Source organism: Struthio camelus, chromosome 10 (genome assembly GCF_040807025.1).
Source record: "Struthio camelus isolate bStrCam1 chromosome 10, bStrCam1.hap1, whole genome shotgun sequence".
Classification (NCBI taxonomy): Eukaryota; Metazoa; Chordata; class Aves; order Struthioniformes; family Struthionidae; genus Struthio; species Struthio camelus.
Window position 1 is genome coordinate 280,239 of NC_090951.1, and position 17,131 is coordinate 297,369.

General features: G+C 39.3%; 1 protein-coding gene and 1 long non-coding RNA gene across 7 annotated transcripts in view; one reads left to right on the plus strand and one right to left on the minus strand.

The window, feature by feature from the left end:
• Positions 1 to 17,026, minus strand: part of ADAT1 (adenosine deaminase tRNA specific 1) — a 35,955-nt gene extending 18,929 nt beyond the window's left edge. For 5 of the 6 annotated variants that reach the window (XR_011143320.1, XR_011143319.1, XR_695880.2 and 2 more), the window contains exons 1-7: positions 16,538 to 17,023; positions 15,710 to 15,778; positions 12,747 to 12,801; positions 11,853 to 11,983; positions 9,862 to 10,489; positions 6,938 to 7,083; positions 3,642 to 3,741 (exon numbers count right to left, since the gene is read on the minus strand). Coding sequence is in view for 2 of the 6 variants with exons in the window: in XM_068956177.1 (XP_068812278.1) it covers positions 3,642 to 3,741; positions 6,938 to 7,083; positions 9,862 to 10,489; positions 11,853 to 11,983; positions 12,747 to 12,801; positions 15,710 to 15,778; positions 16,538 to 16,706 (1,298 nt within the window). In the remaining 4 variants the exon portion in view is untranslated. Of the gene's footprint in view, positions 1 to 3,641; positions 3,742 to 6,937; positions 7,084 to 9,861; positions 10,490 to 11,852; positions 11,984 to 12,746; positions 12,802 to 15,709; positions 15,779 to 16,537 lie in introns of all 6 variants that reach the window. The other variant, XM_009686972.2, reaches the window with a different exon arrangement.
• Positions 76 to 6,204, plus strand: LOC104151908 (uncharacterized). The gene is made up of 3 exons (XR_695878.2): positions 76 to 205; positions 3,524 to 3,602; positions 4,549 to 6,204. It is a non-coding gene; the product is annotated as an uncharacterized lncRNA (long non-coding RNA).
• Positions 17,027 to 17,131: the final 105 nt, after the last annotated feature.

Consider the following 17,131-nt stretch of genomic DNA (forward strand, 5'->3'; position numbering starts at 1 on the left):
CCATGTACCCCCTAGAACTACTTTCAAGCACAACTGAAGAGAGTGCACATAAAAACTTTTTGTTTTTTTATTTGTGTTTCATATGATTTTCAGCAGTGAAGTCTATGTGTCCGCTCATGTCTTGGAAAAAGAGGAAAGCACCTGAGAAGTACAACGCATGCTAATAAACCAGTGGGAAATATCAAATTCTAATAACAAAGTTTCGGTACGTTCTAAAAAGTGATTACTATCTTTTCATGTTTTGGAAGAAAATATTTATAAATATTTAGAATAATAATTCCTCAAATAAAATACAACAGCTGCAAACTATTTTGCAGGTTTCTGAAACTGTTCTTCAGTTTCAATCTGTGGAAGCTAAGACTTTCACAGTTCTGCCCTCTTGTTTCTCAGCACCCTTCCACGCTTCCCTGGTACATTTTCTTCAGGGGTTTGCAGGTTTGCTTTCCTCACTGTGGTCCAGACCACCAGCAGGGAGGGTGCACTGGTGCTCTGTCCAAGGCATGTTGCAGCACTGCAGCTGCTGACTGCAGTCAGGAAACTATTTGTCATGGACTTTAGCACAAAAATGGGATTTGTCTACAATCTGGTACTCATCTGACACTGTCGTGATTGTCTACCAGGAGCAAAAAAAGCCCCAATCTAACCCTACAAGAAGCAGGGCGGGGGGAGAGAACGATTATTTTTGGCTGGTTCCGTTCTCCATAAGAGTTCACAGCAGCTTGGCAAGGTCAGTGCAAGTAAAATGGGGAGAGAGGGAGGAGAAGGGCCTGTCTTAGACCAGTTCAAGCTCTTCTGAAATGATGCCCTCAGAGAAATTGGAGAATACACTTATTAGTGACAATTTTGTATATTTAGATAATAGAGAAAAAGAAACAGAGTGAGGAGAAAGGGAAGATCAAGCTAAGGAACGGGTAGTCATTCACATCGTTTCCTTTAAAGCGCCCATCAACCACGAAACCTTCAGAAATGTAGCAGGCTGGCACAAAATTACCTTTCCCCCTTTACCCTGTCAGGGAAGTTTTACAGCTTTTCCTTTCCCTGCAAGATTTCTATAGGAATAGAGCAGGAGCATGAGAATCTAGAAGGACACACTTCCTCTTACAGCTCACAGTAGTACGTCCCTATTCAATGTTTTTAATTAAAAACAAAATCTGTTCACTTCTTGAAGAAACGTAAAAAGATACTCCACAATTTAACTTCTCCTAGCTCATCTGAACTGCCCACCAGCCTTTTCCCTTCATTTAAAGGGCCATACTCATAAAAGGCTGCATTGTCCCAAGAGTAAGCTGTACGAGAGTCCTAGCAGCAGTTGTCATTTTGCAGAGAGAACATTTTAATATCCCCACAGCGTTATCTGTGCGAGACTGCACCCTCATCAGCCTACAGCTATAGCAGAGGTTGAGTCAGGACTGGTCTCAGCACTGGTCAAACCACAGAGGATCACAAGTGCTTCACCAAATCAACAACCTTTTTTTTTTTTTTTTTTTTTTTTGGACTAATACAAAGTATCTGGAACAATTCTGTCCTGTTCACAAGAGTGCTGAGAGGAGGTATTCAGCAACAGTGGCAGGGTAGTTAACTACAAAAAGGCTCATCATAAAGAAGATCATTCAAAATGTAAAAAGTCTTTTAAAGATACCATAGGCATCTCTAGCTGTCAGTTTTAAGCCCTTTTCTTCCCTCAAAAATCAGGCAACCAGAATAGCTGTTTTTAAAATAGGGGTTGTTTTGAAAGCCCCACTTATTTTCTCTACTGATTTAAATCTTTTTCTATACTTGTCCCCACAATGACTGATTCAATTTTCCAAAACATGCAATCGGATTCTCCAGAAACATTTTTAAAAAGCTTTCTTATTTTGCTATTAAGTTGCTTAAGAACCCACAAATTGGCATGCAAAGATGCTCTAAACTTTCATCTTCATGTTAATTTGTCAAAGGTTCATATTGTAGTTTTTGGTGTTTCAGTTAATTAAGCATTAACAAAAGCACATACCAGAAAGTCTACCTACAAATTCCTTCTGGTCAGTCAGTTTACCTTCCCTTCCTTGGTATCTAATCTTATCTAGCATAGATTTCTGTGCTACAGAGAGGGGGAAAAAAACAGAAAAAAAATCACTAATCAGCTAGATTCCTCAAGGGGAAAAAAAGAGGGTAGAAATGCAAGTCTTAAACGTTTAATATTAAACACCCCTCCGGATACAAATTCTGTATTTGGACTTTCATCACAAAAGCATAAAACGTTTACTTATTCCTTGACATAGTTTTTAATTCTGATTTCCTAAGGAAACAAGACCTTTGTAGTTACACTGTCTTATAGGCCTCCTCTAAAAACTTTTGAGTATTTTAACCGATTTCAAACATATCTGGAAAAGAGAGGAGAACCTCTCAACAATAACTAAGTTCCTTCAGTTTTGGGCAAAGTGGCAGCTAGCAGAAGGCTCCTAGAAGTTTTACAGTTGATACACAAACGCTATATAGCAAATCTAAGCCTACAAAAAGAAGGTTAGCGTTTTTCATTTTATTATCTTTCATATACCCTCTGGAATAGCTTACACACCACATATTGAAAACTGTTGTTCACATAAGTCACCTAGGTCACCTGTGATAACAATACCCCAGATACCAATACTTTTCACAAACCACAAAGTTCCTGGTCCTCTTCTTTCCAGAGATGGGGTTGGAAATACTAGGATGCAATAGGATAGACTTCAGTCTAATCAGGCATAACTTCTAGAAGCTCAGAACGTGCAACTCACAGGCACGCTTTCACATGAATTCTCCTCTACCTATCATTTCATTCACTTTTGCCAGAATTATCTTCATCCTCCCAGAAAGTCCGGGAAAAACAGACAATATGAGCACTGATAAATTGGTAGTGTAAGCAGTCAATGACCAAAACACTACCACAACCCTCAAGCTGAACTGCCACAGAATAATGATAATTTTGGTCATCTCACCTAAACTGAGGGGAGCCTAGACAGAGATGATGGAGAAACTTGTTTGTGGTTGTTTACAAGAAATTCCTCTCAAGCACAAGAAAAATACATATGCTTTTCTTTAAACGTTAACGGGTGACAGAACCTCATGATAGTTCTTAAAACAGCATAGTATCACAAAGACAATTGGAAAGGTGACATGTTCTGTGTAGAAATCTGCTGCAAGCATTTCATAACGTTTCCAAACTTTAAGGCAGAAACTTGCATTTCAAAGCAACATCAGGTCAGGAAACAGCTGGACTTAACCTTACAGAAAAGAGATCTGTAAAAACAGGACCCTGCAACATGCTTCATAGTCATGAACCTGAAAGGTACAAAGCAATAATTTTGCTAACTACATCAATAAATAAACCGTATCTTAATAAAAAATTAGTCATAGCCCCCCACTACCATCATCTACAATATTCTCCTTTATCAAAGCTGACAAGCAAGAAACGGGATAAGCTTGTTAACTCTCCTTCAACTTTTCCCATTCCTACTCCCCTACACAGTGACTTCTCGTTTTTCCCCATTCCCTATCTATTCAGGAAGGGTGAGTGGATATTTCTTCCTGTTCTGACAACGCCCTACGCATCCCAGAGAGCTGAGACGCACGTATGCTAAGAGGTGAGATATATGTATCCAGATATTACAAGATTCCCACACCTGCTCTGATGGCTGCCGATCCCTTTCTTTGTTGTTCCCTGCCGGAAGCCGTTTGAGGTGACATCCAGAGGCCGCTCAGGGACAGCACTCCAACTGATAGCTGGGGAAGAAAGGATTATGAACAAGGAAGACACTCTCATCACAAAAGCAAAACTTACCCCTTCTTCTGTTCAATGTGTTCATATGATACTGTGCTACATCCAAAATAATTCAGATAAACTACAAAGAGTTAGGAACCGTGGTTCACTAGGCCAAGATTTTAGCACCTAAAGGAGCAGGTAAACTCTATTAAAAATAGAGATTTCACCTTAATCAGCTCCTTCAGAAACCGATGCCTCTTGAAACATTTGGCCTCCAGCTCAGCTTCGTAATTCGCCCCCTTTTTAGAGGGATTTTTTACCTTCTTTTGTGTATCCTATCTGGACAAAGCATGAAGAAATGTCCAGGCTTATTTTCATATTATGCTGTAAACTACTCCCCCTCCAGCCACCTGTACTAGTCATCCTGTGTTTTCCTTATTAGTTTATCTTAGGTCATCTAAATAGTTCTCTTTATGTTTGATACTCACACACATCAAATATCTGTAGACACTTCTTTAAAAATATTACTAGAGAGTAGTCAACTAACAATAATTTACTGGAGGAGATATCAATGCCAACATCCTTAACCTTTGTCCACACCCCGATACCTAATTACCATCTTAGACTATAAACTTCTTGGTGCTGGAACCCTGCATGCCATACTCTATAGATTTATAAATAACTAGCAAAGCACTAGTAACATGTTAACAGAAAAATGATTGACATGCCCAGTCTGCCTCTGCATAGCCTAACAACAGCTCCTTTGAGTCATCCTGCCTTGTGATGTTTGTTCTCTGAATTCTCTCATTTCTCTGTCTTCCTAACAGGTAAAACAGTTGCACGTGCACTGACTATAAAGAGAATTTTCACAGCATCTCTCCTTCATGATACCATCTTGCTGTTGAAGATGCTCAGAAATTACATATTATATTATAAAAAGTGGTAACAAGAATCACATTTTCATTGTGACTTCAGTTGTAGATTGCCATTGCTATGCTCTGCTAAGTGCAATTTGTATTTGTATTGTGATTTAGGTAGACTCCTGTATCACTCTGCTAAATAAAAATCCTATGTAACATCAAGTAACTTCAAATAAGTAAATCTAGGATTAAACATTAAGCTCTCCACATGTGGAATATCTAAAAGAGCCTGGTCAGAGAGTACTGGACTTTGACAAGTAAACAAAAATCAGCTTAAAAATTAACACATGCCTTCTATTTACTGCAAGCTTCAAAATATTAAATCGAATATACTTTTATTTTTAAAAATATACACGGAAAGGTGCAGAAAGGGCATTTTTTCCATTTCACTTTGATTTGATTCAGAAGCTAGGAACTGAAAAAAAGTCTTCTTTTCCTCTTCCAATAATAATAAAAGAGATTAAAGTTTTTTAACATACAAATCCTAGAAGATACTGTGACCATACACAACACGGATAGTTCTTCCACGTTCACTGGCTTAACTGCAGTGTGAAAACAATGACGTTAGCCCTCATTAGTTCCAGAGAAATCAAATGTGGCAAAGGAACATTTCTTAAAAGAGAATACCATGGCTGCCATGGGAACTAAAACTGATATTTCTGACTTCTGCAACACACAAACTAATAGAAACTGTAAGAGTGAAACAAAAAAAAATTAGTCAACACATGGATGGACTTCATGATTTCAAAGAACAATCCAAGACTGCTCAAAGATCTCTTTGCTGAGTAATAAGAGCTAAGCTAGAATCCACTATATCATAACTAATTTTTTTTAATTATATACTTCATTTTATCTCAGCTTTTTCCTCAGCTCTTCATATACTATCTTTAGATTTGACATTACCAATAATATTGCACCAAACATCATCACTTAACTAGTTGCCAGTGAGCGAGTCCCTTTACACACAGGTTCTTCCAGGATCTCTTTCTGTCCCCCATGAAAAACTGCATTTATGCTAGCCGCCTCTCTCAGAGAGGCTACACTTTGTAAGAGTCGTTCAGTTGTAAATCTAACTAACCTCAGCCCCAAGAGAACTCTGAGCTCTCCAGAATTAGTGATCCTTATTCTTTGCTTCGTACCCTTTAAAAACGGCTGCAATGCTCCTATTTAGCACATTTCAATATTCAGTTTAAAAACTCTGAATTTAGACTTCTGATTTTCACCCCTTCCCAAAATCTAATTCAGCATAATTCATATATGAAAAAGCATGATAAAGCATTGTTCTCCATTTTCTAATAATACCTGAGTAACTGTACAAAACAAAAGGAATGCAGGAATTCATACACAGTTTGTTTCAGATTTGTTTGTTGTTGTTCCTAAGTGAATTGGCAGCATTATTCAATAATGGATTTTTTTTTTTTTTTTTACTATTTAAACTTTATCTCTCCTGATGCTTGTTTTGAGTACTCATCATCACAGTATCAAAATCTTTTCCTTCCTGGCACCTGCAACTAATTCCAACTTAACAAGTCTATGAATTTCATTAAAGAGTACTTTGTTTCCATTCTGTTTTATCATCAGATCTATTCCAATAGAAAAATTTCCAGTTCTAATTAATCCAGAAAAGTATGCAACAACAGAAGGTATGCATGTCCAATTTTAGAGAAACTGTTCAGCTACACACCTATGGTGGCAATCTCATTTTCTTGTCTTTTCTTTTTTTTTTTTTTTTTGCAAAGTCGTAAGACCACATTGCTAAATCACATGACCTTCACATTCATTCATCACCATGACGAGAAATGCAATGTCCCAAAACTCTATCAATTAAATCTTTATACTGCACTACTCTGTATTCTTTCTACATTCACAGATTTCTGGAGAGATTGCAAGCTTAAGACTGTAAAACTTGTCATGCTGGGTTACATTCGCTACCAGGAGAAAACGTGCAACTAACTGAAATAAGAAGTCTTTTGATCTATTTTGTCTTCCTATCACCATTAGGACATCTGTCTTCACTTGTTACTTTACATCTTTAAGTTTAGAGTATAAATTCCTAATGGCATCAACCAAGCCTTTTATTCAATGCGAAAACTGCCTACAGGGAACTATCAGGAGAGCGTGAATGTCATTGGTTATTAACAATTAAGTTCTGCCCTGAAACTAATTTCTTGCTACAAGCCACACTGTCTCTAGCACTGGCAATGAATGAAATTAAATTTTAGAAAACTTCACCAAAATGACCATTTTTTGTTTGGTCTTTTGCACATAGTTATGCAACTAGTTGAAGTTAACTCACCTGCACCACAGGGAACAAGTTTCGTTTTGCTGTTAGTTTGAACTTCTTGGATTGCCTGACGGCTATGTTCAAACTGAAGATTTGACTGCAACAGCTTAACTTCCTGAGTGAGAAAACCATCCGGTAAAAATGAGATCTGCTGACACCTAAAGTAAACATGGAAGAATGCAAGCAATTTGAAGTCTGATCTTGGAAGACAAGCAGACTTGTGCAACCTCCCTTCATAAACTGAAGTGTATTAAATATTAAACTGAATTGAACACGAGTTGTCAAAGAGATACAACGAGGTTTTAGGTCTGTTTGTTTGTTTTTTCTTTCTAAACAGTAACTGTTTAGGTTCTAAAAAACAAAGTCAAATAGTTTAGTAAGATCTTGTCCATCCCAGAAAACTGCAATGAATTGATTGTAACACAGATCAAGTTAAAAGCTAGTATAAATCCATGGAGATAAGGTATGAAAGAGAGAATGAGATACTAAGCCAAGTCAATCCTTTCAGATGATCTGGTCTAATACCTGCTTCTTAAAGGGAGCGGTTCTGCTCCCCAATCTTTCTCCTGCTCTCCTTTTCTCCCTTCCTAATCAATAAATTCCGTGCATTCCCTTGTTACCTTCCTCTAACGTTCACCGATTCCTTTGTTGAATTGATTCAGCTTCCTAAAAAAAGAAAAATACCCACTTTTTATCCTTTTGTGCTAGCATAGTTTTAATCAACTCAAGGATTTGAGAAGCATGAAAGTCACTGCACAGCAGATGACTTTCCTCATTTAGCAGCAGTGGACTCAGCCTCCTGTGTAAATTCCTCTGAGGTGCCAGGTTACATTATGAGAGCTCTACTGCTCACTGCAGGGAGAAAGATAAAATCTTGCATGCGTTTCAGATCAAACACGCAGACAATTTTACCACCATGGAAATGCACATAAGCTTTGCGCTTCTAGTCTAATACGACTCCCACTCTTTCTCCAATTGACCAGTAAAAGCTGTCTACATGTTAGATGTCCTGAGCTGTTGCAGGGATCCATCATTTCAATCATTCCTAGAGGTGGGAAATATTCAAAAGTTCTAGTTTTTTCAGATTCCAGATCAGCAAGACAAGAAACAAGTATTCCAAAGCCAGAGCTGTAGAGCTGCAAATGTCATCCTTACAGAATCTAAAGGCCCAGGATCTCGCGGCAGAATTCTGAAGCGCGTCCCTCAGAACGCACGAAGACTGCGAAGGTGAGCTTCCGTTCCACCTCCGCAGCAGCGCGTGTTCAAACGGCAGACAAGACTAAGGAGAGATATTAGCTTGTGTGCGAGCGTGAAGCATGCGTCGGTGTGTGAAGTTTTGCTCAAAAGTTACCAAATGACCACTAACAAGGATGCAAACAAAAGTTGATGTGAAATCATGATTTTCCAATCTGGTTGCCAAACAGCGCTTCGAAACCAAAAGGGACTGCACCGCAGCAGTTTCTGTGTTAAGTCTGTAATTCAGTCTCCCTGGCTGAGCAGCACACCGACGGCACAAACAAACAGCCAAAACTTTGGAATGACAGATTTCAGAAACCTTTACTGAGAGCAGGCAAAACAATGATTTTGAAATTTTACATTGTCTGGACTTGTATGCATATGGAATAACCCAAATAATATTATTCTAGAAAATGTTAAGTTTGAATCAAAGCTTAGGAAGACTTTAAAAAGCAAAAAAGAAACTTGCTATTACAATTCTTTTCAAAGCAAGCTTAAAATGCTGCATCGTTAACCTAGGTACTTGCTGAAAAGAAGGTCTGAAATCAGTTTCTAAAATCAGTGAAACCGGCAGAAGAACTAGTAGGTTCCTATAAGGCTAAGTTGTATCAGGCTTTGTAAAGACAACCAGAAAGACATTGTTTCCACAGTTATTCTGTACAACAGTATATAATAACAGTGTATACCCAAGCAGTATCTATGTAATATTAACAGCAAACTATTAATGAGCAAAGTCCCAAACCTGCAAACAGATGTTCAACATGACTACCATATGTTATCTACCTGAAATCAAAAGCAGCTAGTCACATAATCTTTCTATAATCCTTAACCACCTGGCCTCTTAAAGTCAATGACATACTCTCAAAAAAAAAGTGTTAGGTATTTACAAGGCACAGACATAAGAATTTGATACATCCAGGACTGAAGTATGAAAGGGTGAAAACAGAAAATGACAAATAAATCTCAAGTAAGTATGTGAGGGAAAAAGGCTGGTAACGGTTAATGTTTAAACCAGCATCTTCTTAACCCATCCTACTTACAAATACATGCAACAAATCTACCTATGCGTTCATTTGGACTCTTTTTAGTCAGATTGCCTTTATGAACTTTTTTTTTTTTTTTTTAATTCAACTAAACTTTAGGAAGGGTCTGTGTTATTCAGTCCCTTGCAAGGAAACAAAATCTTTTCCTCACCAACACAGAGACTCTATATAAGAGAAGTTATGGATATTCAGAATGATTTGTGAAGTATTAATAACTGAATAAATTAAAAGCTTTTCTTTACACTATTTAAGGAAATAAATTTAAGAAGAATGCAAGAAAAGTTCAGCTTTATCATGCTTAAAAAAAAAAAAAAACCACAAACACCCTGAGTTTGTCCCCTTTCAGGTTATATTTTCTGCTAGAAGACTTCTAAGAAGGCTCAGGTGGGTAACATCATCTTATAACTTAATGGAGGGAGAACTAGGTGGACCGTGAACCTAATAGAAAGTATCTTAAAGTCTTCAAGTCTGATACACCAGCAGCAGTCACCTTTTCTCCATGCTACACAGGCCTACTTTCTGCAAATGTGAACCTGCAGAAATTCCTATTTTCTGCAAACGACTTCAGCGAAAAGTCCTGATATTTGTGTGACAGACGTTGTCTTCCATAACTCAGTCTCTGTACATCTTACCCAATTTTCAAAGGCAATCACTTACCTTTCAATAATTGCTCTTCGCATCGCTTCTTGGCTATATGGACACTTCCCCACTACAATTGCAGATAGATACACTGGATACTGCAAGAAATGCATCAGAAGAGCTCCTTGACACCCTAGTACGTTCCAGCGAGCTAGTTTATCACTGCAGGACATGGAGCTTGTTCTGTCCCCGCGACCTGGCTTCACTCGTAATAATCCCACACAGTGAAACTCTATCCCAGGTCTTTGGGCATCACCTAACTCTCCAGGTACGCACTTTGCTCCAGTTCTATACACATCGATCACCTTGGCTCTGCCTAGGCCAGCCTCCTTATCAGGTCTTTGCATCTCTGCAGAACATTCAAAGCTCTTTGGATTTGTGTCGTCTTCTAAGCTTGCTTGTTTCCGAGACACTTGCTGAGAAGCTAGGTCTTCGGTGATCACAGAAAAACAATCATCATTAACAGTTTTCATTCTCTTGATTATAGGATTACTTGCCGTTTCCTCTGATTTCCTTTTATCTTCTGGAAACAAACGATCATGGTTTCTACTACATTTTGCTGATGGCCCATCTGCATCTTCTCCAACCACTGGCTTAGAAGGCTGGTTCTCTGCTTCACCCATTGGAATAATAGAAGCATCTCCACCTAGAACAAAAGAAGTTACGTCTAAGCTGGGCAAAAATGTGTCTCAGATGACTGAAAATCATCATGCCAATAATATTACAGCTACCACTGTTTTTCACAGATTTGCACTCGGGAAAATGTAGCTACAGGAACATACTCTTCAAACAACACAGCCCTGTACAATGATGACTCACACTGAGGTGAGATTTGGGCCAATATATGTTTAATTTCAAACTCTTGCGTTCTACAGAAGAAAAAATAACCTCAACAGCAACATTTAAAATGAGAATTATAAATAGAAAAGTTCCAAAGTGGTTTAACAGACCATAAGCAGCGTTGAAGACTCAAAGTAAAACCAGTTTGATCCGATTAAACAGTGTCAACCCCAAAAGAATAATTAATGCAAACCCTATCAAATCAGGGTGGAAGCTTTAACCCAGGCCACTAGAACAGGCTCAGAAACAAAATCCAGAGGCTGAGTTCAAATCAAACAGATCCTGACAGAAATGGGAAGAAAAGATAGCCAGGGTTATGCTCCTGCTGTTAAATTTGAGGCTGTAGATTCTATATTTATATTTGCATTAATGAAGAAAACCATCATAGCTAACTCCAGCAATGTAATCAAAATTGAAAAAGCGTGAGCAACTGTGCTACTTAGTGCTTCGCGCAGTGCAAGTCTTTCAATATCAGGCATATCTTGAGAATACTTAAGACTAATTTGCTCTGGTAACAGACAAGCTGCTGAAGAAGAACGTGCTGGTAACAACATGGTAACATCAAGACATCTGATAAGCTGGTAGACTGGGAAGTCATATTCTTACTTTTGTCTCCTACAGACTACTACTTCCCCCCTCCCCCCCTTTTTTTTTTTTTATTTGAAGGCCCAAGGAGTAAGTGCTTTCTATAGCAAGAGAAAAGGTTGCGTTTCATTCCATAATAAGTTTTACGAACAGAGGTAAACGTCAACAATTTTCATTAAAATTTGAGTCCAGGGAAATAGCATTTAAGGCAAAGCAGTCAGGAAATATAACAGGGCCTCTGACAGATAAAGGATTTGCTGAAAAAGAAAACGGTAACCAATTCCTGTTTAAAAAACAAAGTGAAGCACTTCACTCTAATAAGTAGGATACTGGGTTTACTGAGTTCTCATGGCTCATATCCAGTCAGACAAAATGCCAAATATCTGTGGAAGACAGGTCAAAATACTTCTCAGGGTACATACTGGTGACATGAGTTACTGCCTCACTCACGCCAGAGAGACCAGAGAAAGGTAAGGGGCAGAAAAGATTCCATAAGAAGGGGCCATGAAATTGGTTTGCTCCAATTTTCTTCTTAGTTTGCTTTCAATATTTCTTTTTTGAAATTATTTCTCAAGTGTACTCACATGGGGTATGACTGGAGAAGAAAATAAATATGATATTTGGTTTGAGTTTCCATTTTCCAGTTTCAGTTCCTGGAATGAAAATACTGCATTGCTGGTAAGAAGCTGCCAGCCACATCTGATGGAGAAGATACCTGTTGAGCAAAAAGTTTACAAGAATTGCATGCTTAATTTGAGGCGCAAGTGAAAACAATAAAATTTAGATGCCCACTAGCACTTGTTCATTTATGGTGAAGGAACCCCAATGATTGGTTAGGCTTCTATAGACAGATGTGATCCAACACGTTGCAGAAACAAAACACGCGATCAGAAGCTTAACAACAGATCTCAAAGGGTTGGATTCAGAAGAGGAGGAGGATAGCTACCTCCTCAATTTGTAGATCTAAGGTTCCCTTTCCCATGCTTACTTTTTACCAACATTGCCACTCATCTGATTCTGTGAGAGTCAGTTTAGTGGTGTCAAACTGCAGAAACTTTATCACTTCTTTTTGTAGTATTACTATTCTGCCAGTTTAGTTCCTTGAGATAGTTTATTCCACGTGAAAGATAGGCTTAGTTTGCAAAAACGCTACCATTTTGGACATCTAGCCATCAGACCACCACTGATATCACATGAAATCACTTTCCGTTTCTTCATATAGAGGCTCTACAATAACGAGGATAGAACAAACTTTTGTGAAAGAGCCCTAAAAGACTAACCAGACTTGTAAAAATGAGGTTAATCTCCTGTCGATAAAATGAGCAAAGAAAAATAGCCTACACAGAGGTAATACCTTCTCTTTCATTACCTTCTCACCCCTGAAGCTACAAAATTTGGCTATTTCAGATTATAGGTAAAAAGCATTCACAGCACAACAACTTCAAGTGGCATTGAATAACATGGACTTCATGCCTCACCTCTGGAAGCTCCTCTTGGCCACAATTTCAGCGTGACTGTCATTCAGAACGTCCCCTGCAGCAACATCCAAATGAGAAAAATACCAGACCATTACTGAAGAGGAGATGAACAAAGCAAACAGTACAGCTAGAACAGAGTTTAACAGACAGGTCTCACACTCCTCTAGATTTACCAGCATTTGAAGGTTTAGCATTGGTATTAGGTGAGGTAAAACAGCTGGGCTAATCCAAGATATTTACACTTTCAATCATTACAAGAGGAGGTCAAAAGCCTATACCAAAGGACACAAAGTCCTCACCCCTTCAGTAAGTCAGAGACTCATTTAAACACTAAATTTTAAATCTTCTGAAATCTGAAATCCTTTGAGTTGAATAAACACAGGCTTCCTTCAATGACACTCATTTTTAACAGTAACTCTTGATATTCTCAGCATAAGCATTGTATCCAATGATTTTCAAGTGTTTGTTAAACTTTTGGTCAAAACTTACTGTTGCACTCAAAACTAGAATTTAAACTACATTTTACGTAAGCTATACAGATTTCTATCAGGTTCATACACCCTATCTCTAAACTTCCTGGAGCGCCTGCCTGTCCCTGAATCTAAAGGAACAGGGCAGAAGCTGTAAGCTAGGTGCTATTTCAAAATAAAAGATCATGTGATAAAGGTACATCTCCTCCTTAAGCCACAATTCCTGACCTTTTTGAAGCCTTTCCACAAGTTTTTCCAGGCCCACAATCATTCACATAGTCCTCCTTTAAACCCCTTACCAGTTCAACAACAACCCTAGTAAGGCAAGGGGAACTAAAACAGCACCCTGTATTCAGATAAGCAGGGCTACTGTTTTATACAAAGGCACCCTTTTGGTGCACTACCCATGCATCCTACAAATTGCGGTTTCATTTAATCCCCAAATCAGCTGCTGAAGAGATATTTTGGCTGCATAAGCCAATGCCGACCATCGCAAATGCATACAGTTAATTTAATACCTGTAGGAGATGTAAGTGGTAGAGATTTTCTGCTCTAAAGCATGCTACTGGGTCTTTTTAAAAATTAATTTCCTTTATAGTTTTCCTCTTTTTTTCCCAACTCTAATTAACTTAAACGTGCTACAACATCTGCAAGATTTTCCCACACCACTCTTATCCCCTTTCTGAGGCAAAGTAAGAATAGGAGCTAGTCCAGAACTTTTTGCCACAGTAACATCAACCCTTTAATAATTCTCTTTCTGTATCTCATGCTCTTGATTGAAGACAATAGTCTGTCTCTCAGAGAAACCAAGCCTCTCTAATATGACATTATTATATAGCCTTTTCTTCTAGGCCTTTAATGAAAATGAATGTGCCAAACTGCTCACCAGGGGAATTCTCCAGATCACACTTAGAGCCTTTAAAATAAAATACGGCTAATGCATTTACTACCTTCTTAGCTTTTGGAACAGTAGCCACCTCTAATCAGAAATTATGTATTCTTGGCTTGCAGATCAACTGCTTCTTCCTGGGCTACTCTTAAGCTACATATGGACCTGGCAATTTACTGCATTATTTATTGCGTTTACTTCTCTTTCAATGCTTCTAAAAATGCACCAGATGAAGCTACAGAAGTACGTCTTTTACAGAAGTACCACATTTGCTAAAAAGGAAGAGAATATCTGCCATGTGAATCTTAATATTTTTCTTGATGAAGAATAAATGACTTCCTCACATTCACATCTTCCTAGTGTATTTATTGCCAATACACATTCATGCAATATATTGACTTCTAATATCCCCTTTGTTATAAAGCACAAAAGCCTTTCTAAAAACAACAAAAAAACAACTCCAACACTATCACGTGTATTTGTACATTTTCATCGTCGCCATTTACTAAAATTTCCCACAGTATGAATATCTCAGCCACATCTAAGATGTGATGGATATTTTCAGTATAAAAAGCTTTGGATGTTTTCTAACAGATAGCTTTACTAACATGACCAACTAAAAATTATCCAAGTTTAATTTAACAAGAAAAGAATATAATATAATTGAAAAATATTTTTTAAGTTTACGAATGATAGAGAGAAGAACTAGTTCTCTCCTAGTTAAATTTCTCCTCTAATTCTTAATATTCAGATTGCAAATAGCACAACAGTTCAATCCTCATTTTCCTAAATCAATTAGGAAAATGGCTGTACTAATGCTATTCTAAGATGGCTTAGTTGCAAGAAATATCCATAGAAATCTAAGAAACAGAAGTTATTTTTGTCTCCTTTGCTCTATAAATTCATTTGGATACGAAGTACATTATATGGAACCTGAAACAGCTTGTCACTGACATGTGCAAAATCAATTCTCCATCTCGCTCTACTCCTCCTCTAAAGTCTAGGGAAGGTAGAAAGCCCAGTATCGGCACATTCATGAATGCTTTTCCTCTTGGTCACTTTTCACCATGAATTACTATGGCTTCTCCTCTCTCTAAGGAGCTGAGATAGATATAATCTGACAAATAAAAAAATGGATATGCAGAGCAAGGAACGTCGTATAATAAATGGTAAGAACTGATATCTGTGGCAAGTTACATATCTATCCCGTGTACTTACTGTACAAATGCTGGTACTACCTTCAGAATATATGGAAAAAGACCCTACTAACACCTACTAATTGACTGAGTGCAATTATTTTCGTTAAGCTTTGTTTTGCTTTTAGCTAGGAAGCATGTGGGTTTGCAGACTCAGGGCCTCAACTGCATGCTTCTACATCTAAAAAGTTTATTTACCTTTAAGGCAGCAAGCGTAGCAAACGTTCAGGGGAGCCACTTTGGCTGCCTAAGATGCTCTCTGCTTGCCGGGTGTGAGGTCTGCCTTACACTTCTGGCTTCCCTCTGAAAGCCTGAACTCAATGCCATGGACATTATTCATTGATTTTATGACATCAGCAAGAAAAGCTAGACTAGGTAGTCAGTTCTTGGATTTTCCACCATACTTACCTGTTTTTCTCATTTTGTTTTGACCGATACATTTTGTTCCAGTTCCCATAGCAACGACTTCCTTGGTTACTGAAAAAGGAAATAACATTAACTGAACAAACTCTCTCCAGAAGCATCACACTCATATAGTCATTTGGGTAAGAAATCACATAAAGAATATTGCGTAGGAGGCAAGGTACAGTGAGAGAGGTGATAAGACACGTTCCAGACAAGGGAGACAGCATCCCTTGGAAGGAACTGAACATAGTGGGTGCAGCAAAAGTCTAACTTTCCCCAGCAGGAATGCTAGCACAGGCGTATCAGTGTTCACTAGCTGCCTGGCATGTAGGACTCCTCAAAGATGTAAAACAGCAGGAAAGCAGCACAGGATATCATCTGCATGGCAATAAGGAAACATCAATTAGGCAAAAATAAAATGATGGATAAATTAACACAAATACACAATGCACTAATGTAGTCTGTTAAAGACGACTGAACTGAGAGCTTTCTAGGAGTCTAATGACTACTATATGAACACGTTTTTGCAGGGGTCTACATTAGGCGTGCAGGTCCTGCCAAGGGTTTCACCACTTACTGAGCAGCCAAACGCAAGCTTCTACCTGCTTAGAGTCTGGGAAGAGAAGGATTTTACTATGGCCATCTCTTTTCAGAGAGAAGCTGCAAAAAGCTTAGGACCACAGAGTGACAAGAATTTGGGAAAGGAGAGAAGACAGACAGCAGGGAGTCTGGGGGTTTTGTTTGTTTGTTTGTCTGTTAAGGTATCTTGGAGGGGGAGGAAGCGCGTCAAGGAGAGACCCCCCCCACTGACAAAACACAGCTCGTTCTTACCCCGCAGGTTCCCCGGACTAGCATGAACCTCTTTTTGAGGCGCTGACTCCAATTTGACAACAGCTGCCAGTAGAGTCCATTCCCTGTTTGGATCTGGTTTCCCCTGCTTGGGAAGTCTGGTACTATAATGTGTGTAACACAGCTCAGCAATTTCATCAGCCGACCACATGGCTGCTGGCACAGGGGCAGTTTCTGCACAGCTGAATGCCGCTGCCACACGGATCAGCACCCCTCGTCCCTTCAAACCCTATCACCCTGTCCCGCGCGACGCTTTCCCGTCCTAGACCCCAATCTGCGAGACCCACTTGCATCATCCCTTTCAGGATTCTTTATCAGAGCTGCGTCCTATGAACCAAAAACGTCTTAGCGTTTTCCCGAATCGCTAGGAAGAAGCGACAACGCTCGCCGCGCTGCAGAGGCTCCCGCTGCACAGCAGCCGCCAGCCCTCGCCGTGAGGGGCCGCGGGGCCGCCGCCCCCACCCCGCCCCCACCCCGGCCCGGCCCTACCCCGCGCCAGCGGCCCCCGCTCCCCGCTGCCCGCGCCGGAAGCGCCCAGGGCCGGGCCGCCCCCCGGGCGCGCGGGGGCCGCCGGGA